General features: G+C 53.6%; 9 protein-coding genes across 9 annotated transcripts; 7 read left to right on the top strand and 2 right to left on the bottom strand.

Annotated features, from left to right (window-relative positions):
- Nucleotides 1–483: 483 nt before the first annotated feature.
- PV08_10677 (uncharacterized protein) lies at nt 484–1,320 on the bottom strand (the record flags this gene model as incomplete). The annotated part of the gene is made up of 1 exon (XM_016384991.1): nt 484–1,320. One exon carries the CDS (start codon nt 1,318–1,320, stop codon nt 484–486), a length of 837 nt encoding a protein of 278 aa, XP_016231593.1.
- A 1,162-nt stretch (nt 1,321–2,482) lies between these two features.
- Nucleotides 2,483–2,731, top strand: PV08_10676 (uncharacterized protein; the record flags this gene model as incomplete). The annotated part of the gene is made up of 1 exon (XM_016384990.1): nt 2,483–2,731. One exon carries the CDS (start codon nt 2,483–2,485, stop codon nt 2,729–2,731), a length of 249 nt encoding a protein of 82 aa, XP_016231592.1.
- A 384-nt stretch (nt 2,732–3,115) lies between these two features.
- PV08_10675 (uncharacterized protein) lies at nt 3,116–5,186 on the top strand (the record flags this gene model as incomplete). Its single annotated transcript, XM_016384989.1, has 4 exons — nt 3,116–3,353; nt 3,408–4,162; nt 4,219–4,783; nt 4,843–5,186. The coding sequence occupies 4 exons, from the start codon at nt 3,116–3,118 to the stop codon at nt 5,184–5,186; spliced, it is 1,902 nt and encodes a 633-aa protein (XP_016231591.1).
- Nucleotides 5,187–5,848: 662 nt separating this feature from the next.
- Nucleotides 5,849–7,129, top strand: PV08_10674 (uncharacterized protein; the record flags this gene model as incomplete). The annotated part of the gene is made up of 1 exon (XM_016384988.1): nt 5,849–7,129. One exon carries the CDS (start codon nt 5,849–5,851, stop codon nt 7,127–7,129), a length of 1,281 nt encoding a protein of 426 aa, XP_016231590.1.
- Nucleotides 7,130–7,836: 707 nt separating this feature from the next.
- On the bottom strand, nt 7,837–8,772 carry PV08_10673 (uncharacterized protein; the record flags this gene model as incomplete). The annotated part of the gene is made up of 1 exon (XM_016384987.1): nt 7,837–8,772. The coding sequence occupies one exon, from the start codon at nt 8,770–8,772 to the stop codon at nt 7,837–7,839; it is 936 nt and encodes a 311-aa protein (XP_016231589.1).
- Nucleotides 8,773–9,860: 1,088 nt separating this feature from the next.
- PV08_10672 (uncharacterized protein) lies at nt 9,861–11,954 on the top strand (the record flags this gene model as incomplete). Its single annotated transcript, XM_016384986.1, has 1 exon — nt 9,861–11,954. The coding sequence occupies one exon, from the start codon at nt 9,861–9,863 to the stop codon at nt 11,952–11,954; it is 2,094 nt and encodes a 697-aa protein (XP_016231588.1).
- A 398-nt stretch (nt 11,955–12,352) lies between these two features.
- Nucleotides 12,353–13,605, top strand: PV08_10671 (uncharacterized protein; the record flags this gene model as incomplete). The annotated part of the gene is made up of 4 exons (XM_016384985.1): nt 12,353–12,397; nt 12,509–12,827; nt 12,889–12,966; nt 13,037–13,605. The coding sequence occupies 4 exons, from the start codon at nt 12,353–12,355 to the stop codon at nt 13,603–13,605; spliced, it is 1,011 nt and encodes a 336-aa protein (XP_016231587.1).
- Nucleotides 13,606–16,798: 3,193 nt separating this feature from the next.
- On the top strand, nt 16,799–17,827 carry PV08_10670 (uncharacterized protein; the record flags this gene model as incomplete). Its single annotated transcript, XM_016384984.1, has 2 exons — nt 16,799–17,371; nt 17,423–17,827. The coding sequence occupies 2 exons, from the start codon at nt 16,799–16,801 to the stop codon at nt 17,825–17,827; spliced, it is 978 nt and encodes a 325-aa protein (XP_016231586.1).
- Nucleotides 17,828–18,439: 612 nt separating this feature from the next.
- On the top strand, nt 18,440–21,179 carry PV08_10669 (urease; the record flags this gene model as incomplete). The annotated part of the gene is made up of 5 exons (XM_016384983.1): nt 18,440–18,460; nt 18,520–18,606; nt 18,662–18,688; nt 18,754–19,131; nt 19,182–21,179. 5 exons carry the CDS (start codon nt 18,440–18,442, stop codon nt 21,177–21,179), a joined length of 2,511 nt encoding a protein of 836 aa, XP_016231585.1.
- Nucleotides 21,180–21,420: the final 241 nt, after the last annotated feature.

Genomic DNA, 21,420 nt, shown 5'->3' with positions numbered 1-21,420 from the left:
CTTTTTGGGAAAGAAAAGCAACAAAGACATACCTGAGGCAGGATGTAGCATTGCTTCCTACAGGCAATTACTCCTCACCCGCACGGCATTCGCGGCCCATGAGAACGGTTCACGGTCTTTCTTTGGGACGCACAAATAAAAAACATCATAGGTAATCAAAATATACATTGAAGCAATCTTTATCTCTGCCTTTTGCCGCACTTACATTACTCATACGAATCAAGATAGGAGATGAGAGAGAAATAATCCCTCCCCCGTTCTGCCCTCACTCCATCGTGACTCGCTTGTTGCCATCCCGTATATATATCCCGTCTCATGGTAGTTCTGTCTCCCCCTGCGCCTTGAGACTACAGTTCTACCTACCTAATACCTAGTAGGCAGGCAGGTAAGGGGTGAGTCCGTGACCTGTTCGTTGTTCATACTCCGTTAAAGCCTCGCCCTGGGCCTTTCCAGGAACGTGGAGTGTGGCGATTTGAAAGCCCATCATTTCTTCCGAGTGTCTTTGCCTCCTCGAGGACCATAAGTCTCGGTTAGATAGGCATCTAGCCCTGACTGAAACGTCCGTCTCCGAGATACTTGCGCCGAGGTCTCTGGCTCTGGGGTCGTCTCCATCCATTCCCTGTGTCGTCTCAGACTAGTCTCACGGTGAGTAGTGGTAGAACGATTGCTCCCGTCGACCTCGTAGGCGTCGTCTGAATCCTCCCCCGTGTCAACATGACGATAGTACGAGTACCGACTTTGCCCTCTCTGCTCCTCACCCTCATCATCAGCAGACATGTTACCTTGAGCCGGACTGACCGGGTGGAGATGTGAGTGTAATGATGGTGGTGGTTGTGATGACGGCGGACATCGCGTCAAATTCGAATATACGTCAGGACTGCTGACGGAATCCGCAAATATGCACTGGACGCCAGCGAAGATGCAGCGGTTGAAGTACTGATCACCCTTGTAGCTTCGGTCGCCGATCCCACCTAGTCTCATGGGCCGGAGGACTCTGGCGGCAGCCGAACAGCGCGCGCAGTATTTGTACGCAAACCCAAACACGGGCTTGCTCGGGCCGGGCAACGGGTGTAGAACGGAGACGGTTTGGAAGAAGCAGGGGCACGTGTGCCAGCTGGTGCGCTTGTATAGTTTCGCCGTCTTGAGGGCCAAGGGTTTCAACTGTGCTTGATCCGGATCTGACGAGTTCTTGTATGGGTTTCTGGAGAGGTATGAGAAGAGAATCTTTGCGTCTGGCCCGTCGTTGGCCGGCCTTTGGCCCTGTCCTGTGGCGATCGAGTGCAGGACGAAAGGACACAGAGGGAGGAATAGATTGCACATACTTGAGGATCGTCAGTGGGTTGAAAAGGCTATACGATCATGTATACAATTATGGGTTGATGTGGAAATGCATACAGTGTGATGATGAAGTCTGCGTGTAGTTATCGCTCAAAGGAGAATTGGGAAGGGCAGAAGAACTTTCAACGAAATTTCGGCTCCTCTCCTTTGGAGGGGATTTGGCCTCTTGGTTCATGCTTTTCTGAAAGTTCCTCTGGGTTTCCAGTCCCTCGATATAGTCAGGCAGACATTGGACTGAGACGTCAACACCAGAGCCAAGGATGGATCGCGCAGAGGAGGCTCAGCAACCTGGCGCCCGCAACCGGTGACTGTGCGACGGCAGAGTTTCATTGGCCAAAATCAGCATGGCAAGGCAAGGCGAACGGTTGCCTAACTTTGCCCACTGACTTGTCTCAACGGCAGACATCATATCTCGTATTGGGCAGCTCAAGAGCTGGGACGGGATGCCGTGGTGACAGACGACGACAATGCGATGAGCTCAATGGCGCAACACTCACCAGATCATCGGCTAAGCACCAGTCGACCATGATCTCTGGGTGAAAGACTTGAGCTGCAGAACAACGCGTCATGCATCACTCGTGCCCAGTTTCTGTGGCTAATGATGAGGGGACACGATGGCGCAGAGGCACAGAAGCACAGCGGCCTCAGTTCAGTGCTGGAAAGACGCGAGGGCCCAAGAGCCTGGTGTGAGGGTGCTGAGATAGATCCTGCTGCGAGACGAAGGGCGAGGAAGAGGCTCGGGTGTTACTGGACAGTCACTATTTTTACGGCGCAACTCACGGCAGCGCAAGTTTGGGTTCGCCCAACAACACCAACACCTGAGAAACTCCCAGACTCACCCACTCGAAGGTAGCACTCGGTACTTTCAATATTGCACGATTTGGTGAATTACGCGTCCCTCTCCTCGCAGTGGACATCATGAGGTATTTACGGGCTCGAACTCACTCGCTCCTCCGACAAGTGGCAGGTGAATCCTTCTCACCATCAGTCGACTTGTACACCGTCCCTCGCTCAGCACAATAATTGAACCTACTCAGCGATCGACAAGCAATTTCCATCGCCCTCGCTTGTGGGCGCCCTCGCATTCTCGCTTGGCTGCACTTCGTATCTTCGGTTAGATGGGCGGACAAGGCTGCTGTTGCCAATGGCGCCCTCTGAGAACCGTCGGCCACGCATGCCAGTGGCATCGCTACCGGCGACCGCTATTGATACAGCAAGCCCGTCTCTATCAGACTATCGGCTGCTTGGGTGGCATCCGGCATCCCCGCTCGAAGCGCTAGAAAGCTTCGGCCAGGACGGCTGCTACAAGGCTTATCTCCCCGCCATTCAACAGGTCCCAGTCTCTCCTCCAACCATTGCCCTCCGGGCCATGCTCAATCTAGAAGCTGTTTAAACGTCGACCAATCTCTACTTCTGGCTCGAGCGGTTGCTTCCCTTCGGTCCTGGCCCCGATCGACCTGCATTCGCCCTAATGCCAGGGCTAAGCAAAGCTTCTATAATGCGATGCGACCTTGCAGAGCTGTTTATCTGTGGTAGCTCGTCGAGAAAGGCAGTTCATCTACATCGCTAGCCTAAAGAATGACGTTCATGATCTTGGTGTTCTTTCAAATGCGCGTCCTCGGCAGAATCAAGGCAAGCGGCGTGGGAGGGTTGCAGACGATGCGAAATTATATATATCTAGCTGGGTAGGACCGACCTGTTCTGAACTTCTGAGGTACCAGGTCTATCCTTGAGTCCTTCGTTGTTCAAATCTACCTCGTGTTTGTGGGCTGGAAGCATGGCACTGTTCACTTCGCCCGTCGGGCTCACAACTGCGTTGTCCCTGTGGGCATGCTTTTCGTCTCTCGCTACTGCTGGGCCTGTTGTCCGCCGTTCTGATCTCGCTATCAAAGACTATCATCCGGCACCGAGAGCATGGTCAAATATCGGACCTGCTCCTGAAGACCACTTGATTCATCTGAAGATAGGCTTGTCGCAGGGACGATTCAACGAGCTCGAACGCCATCTCCATGAAGGTAAGCCTGTGCAATGACCGTCGGGTGATGGACCGACCCTAACTCTGCCCGCAGTTTCCGACCCGTCCCACGTTCGTTATGGACAACATCTGTCGGCTGAAGAGGTTCATGAGCTCATCAAGCCTTCCGACGACACTTTTGCCGCCGTCCACGACTGGTTGGAAGAATATGGCGTGGATCTCGGGCAGTTGAAATATAGTCCTGCGAAGGACTGGGTGTCCGTGACACTCCCCGTGCACGAAGTTGACACCCTCCTCAACACCGAGTACTCGGTCTATGAGCACCTTGACGGATCGACGTTGGTCCGTACCGAGGGCTACTCGCTCCCACTCCACCTTCACAAGCACATCAGCACGATCCAGCCGACCAACTCATGGGCGCGACTTGCAGGAGGCAAGGAGAGGAAGAACGAGCTCCGGAAGCGTAGCACTGGTTTGGCGAAACGCACGTCTCATGCCCAGGTTGCCGCTGAATGGGGACCTCCCCCAGCCCCAATCCCCCTTCCTACCAACGCGACAGTTGAGGCCGTATGCAACTTCACCGCAGTGACGCCAGACTGCTTGAGGACGTTATATGGCACCATCGATTACGAGGTCAAGGCTGCAGGCAAGAACAAGATGGCACATACCAGCTACCTTGGGGAAGCTTCGAATCGATCCGACATCAGTATCTTTTTGTCCAAGTACCGTCCAGAAGCCCAATCATATGCATATGAATTTCCGGAAATCTCAATTGCAAACGGTGCTGTTGACAACGGTACAAACGTGGCGGCCGACGCTCTTGACAGAGAAGCAAACTTGGACTCTGAGGTAAGATCTCCGGGAGTGCTCCCGATTCCTGCCTTCACACACTCACTTCTCGATAGTACATGATTGGTATTGGCTACCCTACTCCGCTCACGACTTACAACACTGGCGGCGAGCAACCAGGATTCACCCCCGATCTCAATACTCCGACAAACAGCAATGAGCCGTATCTGACATGGACCACGTACATGGCTGGCCTACCTGACTCCGAAATTCCCCAAGTCATTTCGACATCGTATGCCGATGATGAACAGACTGTCAGCGAGTCGTTTGCCAAGACCGTGTGCAACCAATTTGCCCAACTTGGAGCCCGTGGTGTGACTATGCTCTTCGCCAGTGGTGACTTTGGAGTTGGTGTTGATGGTACCTGCTACAGCAACGTCGATAACACCACGGCCATGTTCATACCCAATTTTCCATCATCCTGCCCCTACGTGACCACGGTCGGCGCCACGAGAAACTACCCCGAAGTCGCGGCCGATAGGTTGTTGCAGTCAGGGCTGACCTTCAAGAGCGGCGCAGGGTTCAGTAACTACTTCCCTCAGCCCGCATGGCAAGCAGCTGCAGTTGACAGCTACGTGGGCAGCCTGGATGGTCTCCACGACGGCCTGTACAACAAATCAGGTAAGCTCGTATTGGCAACACGGCGTGAAGCATTACCAGGACTAATGATTTTGATACAGGACGTGCATACCCCGATATCTCGTGTATTGGACAAGTCTTCCCTACCATCTGGAACGGCTCGACGCTCGGGCTTGTCGGAACATCGGGAGCTTCGCCCATCTGCGCTTCGATCTTCACTCTTTTGAACGACGCGTTGATCTCAGAAGGCAGGCCCGTTTTGGGTTGGATCAACCCTTGGCTGTACAGCAAGGGGTACGAACTGTTCACCGATGTCACGAGCGGTAATTCTTCAGGCTGTAACACAACTGGCTTTCCTGCCACGCCAGGTTGGGATGCTGTCACTGGGTTCGGAACGCCTTATTTCCCCAAGCTCCTTGAAGCTTTTGGTCTCAAGAAGGATTGAATTTCACAAGTGATGCGGGTGGATTCTTGTACATAATGTCAAGGAGAGGGTATGACAGTACGTCTAATGAGGTGAGGGGACAAGATTGTCGGAGTGAGGTGACAGGATATCTCTACCTACCTTGTAGGTATGTATATATTTCAAATGTTATTGTTCAGAATCAGGCGGATGGTCTGGTCCATACAACACAAGCGACCCGTACCACTATGTGGCCATGTCGAAGCATTCCAGGACCGAGAAGTAAGTACGGATTGGCGATTCATCATGAGAAAGCACTCGCATGGATGATGCGCATCGGGGCTCGCCGAGGGAGCCACCCGTCGTACAGTCCCGCTGATAACCGCCAAAGTGTGGGGTTTTCTATCTGTACTCATCGTGTGTTGTCTCGACACGAGGTTGCATCGAGTATGTACTGTACGAACAAGGACTGAAAAAAGATAGAGGATGTTGGAGACCCAACGGCGGCGACATCCACGGTTGTATTTTACTTTCAGAGACACCACACATACATAAGGTACCTGTATGTAACGCCATGCGCCATTTCTGACCTCAAACTCCTGCTCGCTCAGACGCAAAAATAATACAGAAGTATACAGCAACTACTTTTTATGGGTACTCCAACTAGGATCTGTCTGTATTTGTAGACGATAGTTGCCTCGACCATGCACATCAAACACGCGACGCCCGTCACCGTGTCCCTCTCCGACCTCCAATCCAACACCATCCCTTTCTCGACCCTCACATCAGCATTCGGCCCAGACTCCCTGGGGATCCTCGTGGTCAAAGACCTCCCGTCGTCGTTCTCACAGTTGCGCAGCCGCGTCCTCTCCCACTCTTCGCGGCTCGCTCACCTCCCCGGGTCGACGCTGTCGACTCTCACGAAGCCCAGCGCGAAGTACCTCGTCGGCTGGTCGCACGGGGTCGAAACGCTCCGGCCGGGCGTCGTCGACACGGCCAAGGGAAGCTACTACGTCAACTGCGCATTCTACCGCGACCCCGCGCTCCAGGGCGCCGACGGGACCAAGTTCCCCGGCTTCGAAGAGTACACGGCGCCGAACGTGTGGCCTGACGACCGCGACGTTCCGGGGTTCAAGAAAGATGCCGAGGCCCTCATAACCCTGATCATCGACACGGCGGTACTGGTGGCGCGCGCGTGCGATCGGTTCGCGCAGGACGAGATACCGGGGTACACGCCGGGCTATCTGGAGCGGGTGGTCCAAGGGAGCACGACGACCAAGGCGAGACTGTTGCATTATTTTCCCATGCAGGACCCCGAGTCGGAATCCGGTCGCGACGGCGGCTCACGCGACTCCAAAACCGCGGCCACAGAGGTAGATGAGAATGGAGATAGGGATAGGGATATGGAAAAGGAAGGTGAAGACGAAGTGGACGACTCATGGTGCACGACGCACCTCGACCACGGATGTCTAACGGGCTTGACGAGTGCCATGTTCATCGACGAGTCAACCGCGACTGCGACCGCCGTCCCGACCTCCTCGTCCGATTCCACATCCACATCTAGCGCAACCACTGCCACTTCTTCTTCGGACTCTGGCCCAGTCGGCGTCCAGCCGTCATCATCCCCGTCGCCAGAACGACTTCCGCTCGACGAACTACCGTCGTCGCCCGACGCCAAGTCGGGCCTCTACATCCTCTCCCGCACGGGCGAGACGTACAAGGTCTCGATCCCGCGCGACTGCCTCGCCTTCCAGACCGGCGAGGCGCTCGAGCTCATCACGCAGGGCAAGTTCAAGGCCGTCCCGCACTTCGTCAAGGGCGTCGACCCGAAGAACTGCGGCCCCGAGAGTAGGATCGCGAGAAACACACTCGCCGTATTCACCCAGCCGAATCTGGACGAGCCGGTGGACTTGAAGACCGGCCTGACGTTCGGCGAGTTCGCAAGGGGCGTCGTGAAGAAGAACACGCTTCCTGCCACTGCGTAGAATCAATCCTGCCGAAGTACGGATACGTGGTATATACAGGTCCATCCATGCCTGACCTCTAACTTTGGTAAGGTGCGCACAACCTACCTGGCCTCTCTGGTTACCAACCCCCGGTCACCGCACCTGCGGGTCCCTGTCCGATCATAGAAGACGCTCGCTCGCAAAATGAATGTAATTGTTCCAACCCCTCCCGACTCTATCGAAGTGAACAATTCACCAGGTGACATCAAACGGAAACGGATCACACATCGTTGATAAATCCTCATGTTACTTGGATTGAATTTGCATCTAACGTATTCATATGTCCTTATGATCAGTACGAAAAAGCCCTCACAGGCACTTCGATCGAACCCTTTGGACGAAAACATCGACACTGATTATTATTGCTCGATCATCAAGAGAGCATTTCCATTTCCATTTCCATTTCCCTTCCCATGCCGTTCCCATGCCGTTCCCATGCCTCTCCATTGCTTGCAGGAATGCCATACCTACGCCCTTGAACTCAAAGCAAGCCATCCTTGCTCTCAAAACATGCATTGATGGAATCCATACGCCGCGCTCAAACAAAAATGCATTCTGCCTAGTCCCCCCAATCATTTGTCAAACTCATACTTTTGTTTGGAAACGAAACTCAAATGCCGCACCAAAAGCAAAAGAGCCCTCCCACCTATGCATGTGCTGGAACCCACGCACCAAGCCTCCCCTTTCTACCTCGCAGCCTCGGTTTGTGACCTTGACAGAAACAGTGCCATCGCCGCATTATCTTCCGCCAATCGTGTGTTGTTGTTTTGCAACTCGTCCACCATAGTATGCAGGTCATCGTAGCTGCGTGTTTGGCCGGCATGTGTCGGTTGTGAGGGTGACAAAGGAGGAGTAGTAGCAGGTGTGAGTCCGACCGCAGCGTCTTCTTCAACGACAGGTGATATCATTTCAAAGTCAAGGCTCTGTATGGCTGTCAAGACAGAATCGACGTCCATCTCGTGTCGTTCCAAGGCCTCTTTCAACCACTGCTCCCACACTTGATTGATGATCAAGGGTGTCCCACTAGATCTGGCTTCCATTCTTGCTTGCATGGCATCTCGGACGAGCCCCATAACATTGTCGTCTGGCGGCTCATTGGAACCGTGGCGGACGGCAGGACTTCCGTCTTTGTGTTCTCTCTCCTCCAGCTCAGTTACCGTGTCATTGTCTGAAGATGTGCGACTAGACCGAGGTCGACTCCAGTCCTCCCAGATTGCTCTAGGTCCACTGCCTTGCGGAGCGGCTTCGACGTCCGCGCCTGTCGTAGACTTGACTTCGGTCTGTGCTTCTCGCTCGTATCTTTCTTTAGCTGCCCTGGTTCCCTCCCATTGGCACAGACTCAAAACCTCGTCATCAGTCAGGCCCAGCTCGTCAATTACACGGAAGAGTCTTCTATGCCACGGGTGTCTGGATAGTCGACGGCGGTGAGGAGGGTAGGTGTAGTCTAGACCTGGGTATTGGGCTTCTAGGGTGTCGATGGTCCCGAAAAACGTCTGGACTTCGACTCGGATCTCAGAAACGATGTGCCGGTGAATGTGTGCGAAGAAAGAGCCCGGATCGCCTTGCTTTGGTTTCGGGAATGTTCTCTGGTATATCAGGTCTGGTATGGAAGGCTTCCTCATCCTGTCGGCGGGTGGCCTGGACCAGTCAAGAATCCGAATGTAGCCTGTGGCTTTTTGGTCTCTTTCCTGGCGTAGAAGTCGGTCGAGGGTGTTACCTGGGCGAAATGGGCCGGCGGCTGTCTATGACGGTCAGGAATCTGCGCTCAGGAGGTTGCGGCTGAGACGAGTTCTAGGGATCGTTGTTGGGAAAGAGGCAGGATCTTGGATGTCGGGGTGATGTTCCGGAGTAGCTGTCAGGTGGCAGAGGACGACGAGACGGTAAGGGGGCCTAGGCAGGATCGTATTCAGCAAGATCGTGGGCATTCAATAATGATGACTTGAAGTTGGAGGTGGAGCACAGGGATATATGTCTCGTTTTAGGGTGCAGGTACCGCCTATAACAAACTTCTAAGCTGTCCGACGTCAACTGCGGATAACAGTGCTGACTTTGCTGTCAATCGACGCGGCGACTGAGACAGACGTGAGGGCTTCGGCTGCCGATGGCATCAGTGAATGAAAGTCTGGGTAAACGGAGGCGTCTATCTGAAGAGAAGAACACCAACACAGTCAAACAGCCGGTCGAATATTGGGTCGTCGCTTGGTCCTCTTTTCACTGCATGCCACATCATCAGCCAACAGCAATTGGCGTGTCATACGCTCCCTTCGATGCGCTCTTGTGTCTGTCCTCGTACCTAAAATCTCCATCAGCAGGCCAAGTCATCGTTTGATCCCTGACCACTATTGTCGGGCCTGGAGCGAATGAGCAACCCGTCGAGGCACCCCCCAAGCATCGTCGTGGCCCCTCGCTGGCCAATCCGTCCCGCGAGCATCTCCGATACGGCTGGCTAGTGGTCTGCCCCAGAGAGCCTGGTGAGCGAGCTCAACCGCCCCTGCAGGTCATAGCTCTCGTGCTCAGGACCGTAGGACAGGGTTTTTCCGGAGATGCACGTCGAGTGATTAGCTCTTCCTTAGATCATCTCTCAAATCGCTTTCCTTCCGCCCCGACGCAGATCTGGGGCAAGGGACGACAGTCTTGGGTGGTACCCATCCCGATCCAGGCTTGCAATGGCAGGAGAGTGATCGCGGTGCTTAAAACACCATACAAAGATATGTCGACCTTCAACGGTATCGTCAGGGAGTTTCCGACCATTAGGATCGACTATTTCAGACCACATCTGGACCAACCTCCTCCGGAAGCGTTGTTTCTCAGCCATGTCCACAGTGATCATCTGCTGGGACTGGAATCGGTCAAGATGCCTTTTGTATACTGCTCGGCCACGACGAAACAGATCCTCCTCAGGCTGGAAAAGTATCCCTCGCGAATCAATTTCGCCAAAGGCATCCTAGAAGCACGGAAGCTCCATTACCGCCACCTGAAGACAGTGCTGAGAACGTTACCTCTGAATACTGCGGTGCAGATTCAGCTCAACCCCAAGCGCACCATCAACGTCACTCTTCTTGATGCCAATCATTGTCCAGGTGCAGTCATGTTTCTTGTCGAAGGTGATGGGAAGGCAATACTGTACACGGGAGACGTTCGTGCAGAAACTTGGTGGGTGAATTCAATCGTCCAAAATCCTTTTGTTCTCCCGTATGTCTGTGGCTTGAAGACCCTAGACTGTATATATCTGGACACTACGTTTGCGAGCCATGACGAACCATACAAGGACTTTCCCACCAAAGCAGAAGGCTTGAAAGAGTTGTTGGAAAAAGTCAGTCAATGCCATCCAGACACAATCTTCTATTTCAGAGCGTGGACGCTCGGCTATGAAAATGTCTGGATCGCCCTCTCCAATTTCTTACAGACGAGAGTGCATGTGGACAAGTATCAGCTCAGGATTCTCAGACCTGTTGAAGATCACGGCTTTAATCCGTATCCTGAGGGGGCTGCACTAACCGGGTCAACAGTGGGAAACCAACAAGTATCCGGATGCCTCACAACCGATACACACGTCAAAATTCACAGCTGCGAGCCAGGACTGCCTTGCCATGCAGAGTTGAGTAGGCTCAACAATGTCAAATGGATCACTCCAATCATTTCGAGACTGAAAGACGGCACCGAGATACTTGAGCTAGGCGCCGGAGGTGGCGGAGGCGATCTCTATCAGTCATCAGAGTTAAGCCTTGGCGATTCTGCGTCTCTAGAACAACTAGGGGCTCTGTGCCTGCAGCTGACCGACGACGAGCAGGTGAAAGCTAAGATCACAGCGGAGGTAGAGCGTGGCAAACGATTGAGAGACTTCCACATACATATTCGAGGGCTTCCTCTACCCGATTCCCACGACACTCCAACTGTTGCACTGAAAGATCTTGTTGCGAAGTTGGCTAAATGCGATAGCTGGTCTGATCCTTCGGGCTTGATTAAGGAGCATGTTGGAACTCACAACAAGAATAACACCATTCACTTCCCCTATTCTCGACATTCCTCATATCATGAGCTTCGTCACTTAGTAAGGGTGTTTCGACCTCATGACATTTGTGCTTGTACAGTCGATCCAGAGACTTGGACAGATGAAGTGAGTATGGAAGCTCTTTTCGGGGATCTGTGTTCTAGCAAATATTTCTTCTTCGACAAGATGGTGAGGAATGCAGTTGAGGAGAAGAAAATTGTTGCTCCAAGCTATAGCGGCAAAAGAAAGAGAGATTGGATAGCAGAGGCACAGTCTCAGGAAACACAAGCATCTCATGAGCTGGACCATGAAGATGCCTTTGAGACGGCACAAGCGGAAGCAGATATTGAGCAGAAGCAAAATCTCGTGTTGCACAATACTGGCTCTACAGCAACCGACCTGTTGAACGACACATTGGACAAGATACGGGCAGCATTCCTTCAAATCAATCAAGGTCGGACTCGAATTGACCTCGAGGATGATCGTATTGATTCTCTGGCCACCTCTGATTTCGAGTCCCAGACTGGCTCCTCGTCAAAGCTGCCAAGGAAACAGAATGAAGGCATTGTCCTTCAAGTGTTGCCAGAAGCCAGCACTCACCAGGATAATGTCCTTCCAACCGAACTCGAGACAAGTACTCAGGGAGTATTTGGTGATGATCAGTTAGAGAACGATCAGAGAAGTCGTGCTCGTATGGAAGCTTACATGGCTGCCAAGCGTTGTCTACAGGACAATGACAGTAGCGAATGGGATGATCTGCCTTTGCGGAGCGTTGGGCGTCAAGGGCACCAGGAAAAGGAGTTCGAATTGTAGCCACGGATTGCATACCTTTGCGATTCTGTGATGGCTGGACCGACGGTGATGTGCTTTTGATACCCAATATGCAGTTGGTTAACGCAATATGGAGTATCCGTACATGTAGCTTGTTACGTACCTACGGTACACCACTGGTGTTACTCGCCAGGTGACTTTCGAGGACAGGATTCCGCCTTAGCTAATCAACCTGACCCTGCTGCATTTGTCAAGTCCGGCATACAGAGAGACCGACGACGTCAGTTTGATCGAGCTCCCCGATCCCCAAGACTCCAACTGACGCCATTAATAATTTATATTGCATGCGCGTTCATCTTCAGCTTCAGCTTCAGCCTCAAACCTCACACTCATCTGCAGTCTCTTCCGCGCGTAGAATTCGTCTTGTCTCAGCCGTCAATATGTTTGCTAGAGCTGTTCTGAGGTCCGCCGGACCTATGCGCCAGGTACGTGCCTATGCGTCCACTCATGCGCATGAATCAACGCGGTTGTCGCGATGTCGCTGAGTTGGTTTATCTGATCTCAAGGTCTTGTGCTAACTCATTCTCCTCCCACAGAGCATACGCGGATATGCGACCGAAGCCCCTAAATCATCCTCCTCGACTCCCTGGATTGTTGGTGCCGCAGCCATCGGCGCAGGCGCTGCCGGTTACTCCTTCTTAGGCTCGAAGAAAACAAGCGCCGAGTCCGCTCCCAAGCCTTCAGAAGATGCTGCTCAAGCAGCAAAGTCGGCCCCGGTGGCCAAGGCTTTCCAAGGTGGCGACCAAGGTTTCCTGGATCTCAAGCTGGCAGAGGTCATTCCTTACAACCACAATACCAAGATCTTGCGATTCGAACTACCGGAGAAGGACCAGGTGTCGGGGCTGAGCGTTGCGTGTAAGTCTCATTACCGCGTGTTGAGGTGGAAGACAAGCAAAATTCTGATTCGTTTCGGCAGCTGCTATCATCACGAAATACAAGGGCCCCCAGCACGACAAGCCGGTCATTAGACCTTACACGCCTATCAACGAAGAAGGTATGCAGCCCCAAGATGTCGTATCGATATCACTCGCTGCGTGACCCGACCAACCGCTGATTCTGCGTAGATGAAAAGGGATTCGTTGAGCTCCTGGTCAAGGTTTATCCTAATGGGCCCATGTCGGAGCACTTGCACTCGATGACCCCTGGACAGACGCTCTCCATGAAAGGCCCCATCCCCAAGTACCCGTGGTCAGCCAACAAGCACGACCACATCACGCTGATCGCCGGCGGCACCGGCATCACGCCCATGTACCAGCTGATCCGTGCCATCTTCAAGAACCCAGAAGACAAGACTAAGGTTTCGCTGATCTTCGGTAACGTGAAGGAGGAGGACATTCTCTTGAAGGAGGAACTCCAGAAGATTGAGAACGAGTTTCCTCAGCGTTTCCGCGCATTTTACACGCTGGACAATCCGCCTGAGAGCTGGCCGTATGGAAAAGGGTTCATCACCAAGGAACTGCTCAAGGACGTTATTCCGGACCCAAAGAGCCCAAACATCAAGGTCTTTGTCTGTGGACCACCGGGAATGTACAAGGCTATCAGTGGCGCCAAGGTCAGCCCGACCGACCAGGGTGAACTGAGTGGCATTCTCAAGGAGCTTGGATACACCAAGGAACAAGTCTACAAGTTCTAGACAAAAAAGCGTGCCATGGTCGTGACGGACAAAGACTTGTGAACAAAAGTTCCTGCGAGTATAGAGATGTGTTTTTCTGCTAAACATAGAGAAAGCAGCATGCAGTTCACAGATGTTCAGGCTTGTACTGTAAATATTTCTACTAGGCGAGGAATTGGAGATCGTAAATATAAAAATTCAAAAGTGAGAACCGAGAACCGAGAATCGAGAATCGATACCGCGAGTTCAATTGTGCTCTTGTGGAAGTAAAAATATACTAATTTAGTATGTACCAATGTATATATATTGTGAGAGAAACTATAGATCAAGACAACTCTGGATTACCAGCAGTAACAGTCCAAAGTTTACATCAGGTGCAGTGACTAGGTGTGTATTTTTGTTTTGGATGCTTCTGTCAGATGGAGCCTGGAGCAGAAGGGCAGGTCAATGACACAGGTAAGGGGAGTACTCGTACCATGTAATGGTATAGCTGGACATGATGGGCACCATGCGTGCAGAGTCCAGCCTCAGTAGCTATGCATGGACAGGTGCTCCAACGAAGTGGAAGGAGTAATCGTAATAAGTGGTGGAAGGGGAAGGGGAAGGGGAACAAGTAACAAGGTGACTTAGTGCTCGTACCACTGTGGCCCAGAGTAAAGGCACATGTAGCTTGGGTACCTGAGTTTACCTGTAGGGAGGATGACTTGTAGGTAAGCTGCTTAGGGATAGAATAAGGGGGGTTGAGATGCGTTGACAAGATGAGGGAAAGTCAAAGGTCAGCAAAATAAATATCGAACTACTCGTAGGCCATACATAGATTGTAGGTACTCAGTCGAAGGTGTTCAGCAAGACTCTAGGTGCCAAATTAACCAAGGTAGTTAGTTATGTAGAACCTTATGTATTTATGAGAGGCACTGCCGCCGGCACGATGAGGGAGAACTTGAGATTTGCACGGCGCTGACTTTACGAACCTTCAGTGAAGGGTTGGGCTCTAGGTAAGGTAACTAATGCAGGTACCAGACGGTGAGCGCTCTTAGGCTTCGTAGAGAGCGGCAGCGCTTGGCCCAGGGATGCCGAGGATGGAAGAGCCATCTGGCCCTCGAGACCTAACAAAGACTTATCACCACTCATCTCTGGAGGGGCTTCATGACATGCTGAGATGGGGGGTTGTGGTAGAGAGTCCAATACCGGCAATTTAGGCCACAAGTGCCCTGGGATGGTAACGCGAGTTACGAACGAGATTGCGCGAGTCAGGCACGAGACACTCGTAAAAAGGGCACGATAGCCGGAAAGAATCCCGCAGCCGGTCACTGAGAATCGTCCCTGGCCGCCCACCGAGAGCCGCCCAGCTGAACCTCTAACTAGAGTGTACGAGCCTAAAAATTAGGCACTGACAGACAAAGACGCGGTGTCGGGGGCGTGCCAAACTCGCACCTTGACCACCGGGAAATAGGAATTGGACGCGTGTCAGACTTCCGGGTTTATGGGCAGGTAAACGCCCAGAAGCGCTTACCCTGCAGCAGGGAGGGTTTTCGTGGGGGCTTATTAGTGATGTGTCCAGTGTCTTGTCCCCATCGCCCGATCCGGGCGTGGGCGGTAACGGTGGTGTGATGGCCAGGCTCACCGGGCCTATAGGCTCTGCAAGTTACTGTAACAAAAGTCCGTAGCCTAAGGAGGGCAAGGACCTGAGGTGATGCTGGTGACTCGGAGGGCAGCGAGCCGCATCAGCTTATTACTCCGCAGCACCACCCATGAATGCCAATTTCTCACCCGTCGGTATTTTCCAGAGGAAGGGCCCCTGTCAAAGTGTTTCACTATTGGGCGTAACCGCGAGAGGCGTTGGCGCGGCGCTCCGACGTCTGAAATTACCTGTACCCAGGTAATAGCTTAGGTGACCCTGATGAACAAACAATTATCGCGACTCATTCTGTACTCACTCCTATGCCAGCAATGCTTTTTGCCGTCTCACTTCTTTTCTCTATCGCCTTTCCGAATGCCATGGAACAAAAGCCGTGGAAAAGAGCAACTAATGTTACCTAAGAATCGAGATATATCATCACAAGAGAGAAAAGGTTCTGGAGGTTTATACAGCGTGTCTGGAAAGTCGTAGGCGTAGCAAAACATCCAAACACTGAATTGTTCGTCGGGTTACTAAGTAAGTGAATCGAGGCAGCTGGGTGCCTCCCTACTGTACCCTATTAATTGACGAGCGGCGCCCGTGTTCGCGTTTGTTATTATTTAAATGGTCCTGGAATGGAGGGGCCCCCGCGACCACCACCAAAACTTCTGGGCGGGTTTGGCCCAGAGCGAACAAACAACGCGCCCGTTTGGGATGGGTTAATGGCTCCGTGGTCGCTCACACATGCCGGCTTAAGCAGGCCTTGCAGGTAGGTACTAGGTACCGTACAGTGACTAACCAGTTAACTAGTGGCCTGCAGCAGGCCACGAAATAGAGCTGGAGCAGCAGCTGCGCCAGGCCAGGTCCAATTAACTGGAGGGAGCCGGTGCTAGTGGCAGTGCCGGTGGAGCCTAGCTGCAGGCGCAGCGAAGAGGGCAGGTGCCGACTCCCCCCCAGGGCCCTGGAAGTGCCTGTCTGATCATTTTTCCTGCCTCGAAGCTCGAGGTTGATCCCAGGTGCCAATCTTCCCTCGGCCGCGCACTTATAGGAGGCCCCTCCCCGTCCCTCCGTCGTGATCCCCCAAATTTTCTTCTTCATCTTTCTCCTCCCGCCAAAATCTTCTTCTTCCACCTCGCCTTTTCCCTCTCGCGTGCCGTCCAGGCTTCTTCTTTTAGTTAAACCCCCCGATCCGCCGTCCTTGACAGGCCCAGTACTTTGTCGCAGCTACCAACCCATCCTGCACCTCCATCCTCTGTCCTCAATAGAAGCCACAACAACCACCCCGTCGTCGCCATGGCCAAAAAGTCCCTTGACCCCGAATCTGCCACCACCCAGGTGAACATTGCTGACTTCCAGCGGACCCGCGATTCGGTAAGTCGACTGTCCCGTAGTCGGTGCTTCTGTTTCTATGCTATGCTTCTGCTGCTGCTGCTGCCGCCACCACCCACTTCTTCACACGTTGTTATCACGAACCCCCCTCCGAATTCACAACCCCGCCGCGATGTTGCCCTCCCCCCAAAGTCAACAACAACATTCCCCTCAGTTAGGCGAGTCGCCCTATTCGTCTACAATCGTCCCGCAAGTTTAATGCCCATTATGCCCACCACCCCGGCGGACCCGCACATCTCTCGCGAAGACTGGTTATTTCTCAGAACGGTCAACAGGACTGTCGTGTTTGCCATTCGTACCCTGACTGCTGATTTGGATTCAATTGCACAATCTGTCACCCGTGTTCAGAATAAACCAAAGGCGCTTGCTCACTCTTACAACCAGGTCATCGTCGCCCTCGCTACCTTGCAATCCTCGGTCCAGGATCTCTCTCGCGCCTATATTCAGCATGCAAACACCGTCCTCACTCCTGGAAAGCACGGTCTCAATCCGATCGATGCCAACCTCACCAGCATCTTGACCGAGTCTGGTCTTTTGGCTGGCCGACCAGCTGATGCGCCTCCTGCCGCCGCGCCGGAAGTCGAAACCGACGGAAAGAAGAAGCGCAAGCGAACTCCTCATGACCCCAATGCGCCAAAGCGTGCTCTCACCCCATACTTCCTCTACATGCAGAGTGCTCGCGCTCAGATCGCCAAAGAACTAGGTGACCAAGCCAAGCCAAAGGAGGTTGCCGATGAGGGAACTCGCAGATGGACGGAGATGAAGCCCGCAGAGAAGAGCGTAAGTCCACGCCGCCTCTCCTCCAGTGTGACTCAACTAACATACGTGTAGGTTTGGGATGACAAGTACCAGAAGAACTTGGCTGCCTACCGTGTCAAAATGGCGGCCTACAAGGCTGGTCAGCCGGTCCCTAGTGACGAGGAAGCTGCCCGTCTTGTTGAGTTGGGCAAGGCCCCAGACCATGTCGCAGGCATTGATGCCGAGGCTGAGACAGAAGAAGAAGAAGAGGTCGCTGCGGTCGAGTCCGAAGACGACTCTCCTCAGCCCGTCAAGGAGCCATCACCACCAAAGTCGTCTAAGCGCCGCAAGACCAAGGATGCCACTCCAAGCAAGCCAACGCCTAAGGCCGAGGCCACCAAGTCTCCCGAGAAGAAGTCGAAGAAGGGCAAGAAGGATGTTCCATCGGCCCCTGCCTCGACCAGCAAGCCTGAGAAGTCTCGCAAGGCCAAGAAATGAAGGGTGTAAAAATTGGGGTGCGGGTTTTGCCTTTGTGGACGGTTGATATGATGCATGCATGGTTTTGGGCTTTGGCTGGGGGGTTTGAAGATATCGTCCATGGTGGACATGGAAGTCGGCATGTCTACTTTTCTCATGTTGATAATGACTAGGCGTCTCATCGGATACCTCAATTGCTGCTGTCATGTGGTGGAATGAGCAATGCCAGTATATGTTTTGTGTGTAACGCTTCATTTTCTCCTCCAGGTATTTTAGTCTCCCTTGGTGACCACGATACAAACAATGACCTCAAGGGTCTCCTCATTCGAAAATGTTCTCCGCGTTCTGCAAGGCTTCGCTAAACCTGATCCAGGCTGCGTATGACAGCTTACCTAGGAGTTTTAGCAAAATCTCGAGACTGGCATGCGTACAAGTTGCTGTCTGCTTATCTCTGCCCGTTGCGCAGCCCCGCACTGCCGCTCGTCCATGATAGGTCACGCCAACCACAATCTGCTAAAACCACATACAAACGACAGCAACCCGCGAAATGCCGTACAAAATCCCTCCATGTTTCCTTTCGAGACCTGGAAGTCTATATTCGCATAGGTCTTATCCTTACGGGTTCAGCACACCATGCAGCTTGTTCCCAAGGAGGTAAGATATTGCCTCGAGGCAGGACATGAAGCAGAGGGGCTAACTCATGCGGTGGCCAGATCGATAAGCTCCTTACAGCCCAGCTGGGCTCCTTAGCACAAAGGCGTCTTGCCAGAGGCGTAAAGCTGAATCACGGTGAAGCTTGTGTATGGCAAGACGTTCTCAGTTGGAGAAGGTTTCAAATGCTGATATGTTTCATAGGCTCTCATCGCCAGTGTCTTGCAGGAGGTGAGTTTGTGCTCGCTACGACTAAAGCTCTCTCTCCGAAACAACCCTGACAGGCATGTGAACAGCTCGTCCGCGATGGCAATCACACCTGCGCCGATCTCATGGCCATCGGAAAGCAGTTGCTTGGCCGGCGTCACGTACTGCCAGCAGTCGTAGCAACATTGCACACGGTCCAGATTGAAGGCACTTTCAAGACGGGTACCTATCTCGTCACTGTAGACCATCCCATCAGCTCGGACGATGGCGATCTCGAAAAAGCCCTGTACGGCAGTTTTCTCCCCGTACCGTCCAAGGAGGCCTTCCCCCTCGCGGACGCCGGTGAGTACGAGGACGAGAAGATGCCTGGCGCTGTGATTCCCGTCAAGGAAGGAAGGATAGTCCTCAGCGAAGGCCGCAAGAGGATCAAACTCAAGGTCACCAGCAAGGGTGACCGACCTATACAGGTCAGTCTTTCCTGTTTCAGCCATGACGGACTGCTGATAAATTCTGATAGATTGGGTCGCATTATCATTTCATCGAGACGAACCCGGCTCTTGATTTTGATCGGGCAAGGGCATACGGCTATCATCTCGACATCCCCGCGGGCACATCCGTCAGGTTCGAGCCCGGCGACACCAAGACAGTCACTCTGGTCGAAATCTCCGGCAACAAAGTCATCCACGGTGGCAACAATCTTGCTACGGGTGCGGTGGATCTCTCCCGTGTCGACGACATTATCACGAAACTCCAAGCGGCAGGTTTCGCCCACACGCCCGAACCAGCTGGTGACATGGCATACATTGATGCCGCGTCCTTGACGAGGGCAGATTATATCGGCATGTTTGGACCTACAACTGGGGATCTTGTTCGCCTGGGTACTACGGATCTCTGGGTGCGTGTCGAAAAGGACTTGACAAGCTACGGCGACGAGTGCAAATTTGGCGGCGGCAAGACCCTCCGTGAAGGTATGGGCCAAGCCAGTAACCGGCGCGACGACGAGGTTCTCGACACTGTCATTACAAACGCTCTCATCATCGACTGGACAGGTATCTACAAGGCGGACGTTGGCATTAAACATGGCGTGATCAAGGGCATTGGCAAAGCCGGAAACCCCGACGTCATGGCCGGTGTACACAAGGACCTCATCGTTGGCAACGGCACCGACGTGATTGCTGGAGAAGGCCTCATCTTGACAGCCGGCGGTTTCGACTCACACATCCACCTCATCTGCCCACAACAAGCGTACGAAGCCATCGCAAGCGGCGTAACGACGTTCCTGGGTGGAGGCACGGGACCGTCATCGGCGACAAACGCCACGACGTGCACGCCCGGCAAGATGCACATGAAGCAGATGCTCCAGGCGGTCGACAGTCTCCCCGTCAACTACGGCATCACGGGCAAAGGGAACGACAGTTCACCCGTCTCGCTCCGCGAATCCTGCGAAGCAGGGGCGTGCGGGCTAAAGCTGCATGAGGACTGGGGTACGACGCCTGCGGCCATTGACACATGCCTGAGCGTGTGCGATGAGTACGACGTGCAGTGCCTGATCCACACCGACACGCTCAACGAGTCCGGGTTCGTCGAGTCGTCGATCGGGGCGTTCAAGGACCGCACAATCCACACGTACCACACCGAGGGCGCCGGCGGAGGCCACGCGCCGGACATCATCAAGGTGGTGGAGTACGAGAACGTCCTGCCCTCGTCGACCAGCCCGACCCGGCCGTACACGCGCGACACGCTGGACGAGCACCTCGACATGCTAATGGTGTGCCACCACCTGTCCAAGAACATCCCCGAGGACGTGGCGTTTGCCGAGTCGCGGATCCGCGCCGAGACGATCGCGGCCGAGGACGTGCTGCACGACCTGGGGGCAATCAGCATGATGTCCAGCGACTCGCAGGCCATGGGCCGGTGTGGCGAGGTCATCATGCGCACCTGGAACACGGCGCACAAGAACAAACAGCAGCGCGGCTTCCTGCCGGAGGACGCCGGTACGGGCGCCGACAACTTCCGCGTCAAACGCTACGTGAGCAAATACACCGTCAACCCGGCCGTCGCGCAAGGCATGAGCCACCTGATCGGCAGCGTCGAGGTCGGCAAGGTCGCGGACCTGGTGCTCTGGCGGCCCGCCAACTTCGGCACCAAGCCATCGCAGGTCCTCAAGAGCGGCCTCATCGCCCAGGCCATGATGGGCGACCCGAACGCCAGCATCCCGACGGTCGAGCCCATCTGGAGCAGGCCTATGTTCGCCCCGCTCGTGCCCAAGACCAGCATCACGTTCGTGAGCCAGAAGAGCATCGACCTCGGCATCGTCGCCGGCTACGGCCTCGCGAAACGCGTCGAGGCGGTCAAGGGGTGCAGAAACGTCGGCAAGAAGGACATGAAGTTCAATGACGTCTTGCCCAAGATGAAGGTTGATCCGGAGAGGTACACCGTCCAAGCGGACGGGGTGGTTTGCACGGCTGAGCCAGCGACCGAGGTCGGATTAGGTCAATCTGCGTATGTGTTTTGAAGAATTGACTCTTGAAGAAGAGAGAAGAGAAATCCATACTTTTTTTCGATCGGTGTTTTTATTTGAGCATCAACGACTCTTTGGAAATAAAATAAAATGACCTTTTTTCACTTGACACGCTTGCTGTCTACACTCAAGATATGAATGATCCTTGTGGTGGTTTGGAGAAACGAGTAGAACGGGGGATCCCCCCTACGGAGTACAAAGTATACGTGTACGGATACTACATACAGACCTTAGG

Source organism: Exophiala spinifera, assembly GCF_000836115.1.
Source record: "Exophiala spinifera strain CBS 89968 unplaced genomic scaffold supercont1.8, whole genome shotgun sequence".
NCBI classification, from domain to species: Eukaryota; Fungi; Ascomycota; class Eurotiomycetes; order Chaetothyriales; family Herpotrichiellaceae; genus Exophiala; species Exophiala spinifera.
The sequence above is the reverse complement of the archived record's forward strand: the minus strand, read 5'-3'. Positions and strand labels throughout refer to the sequence as shown.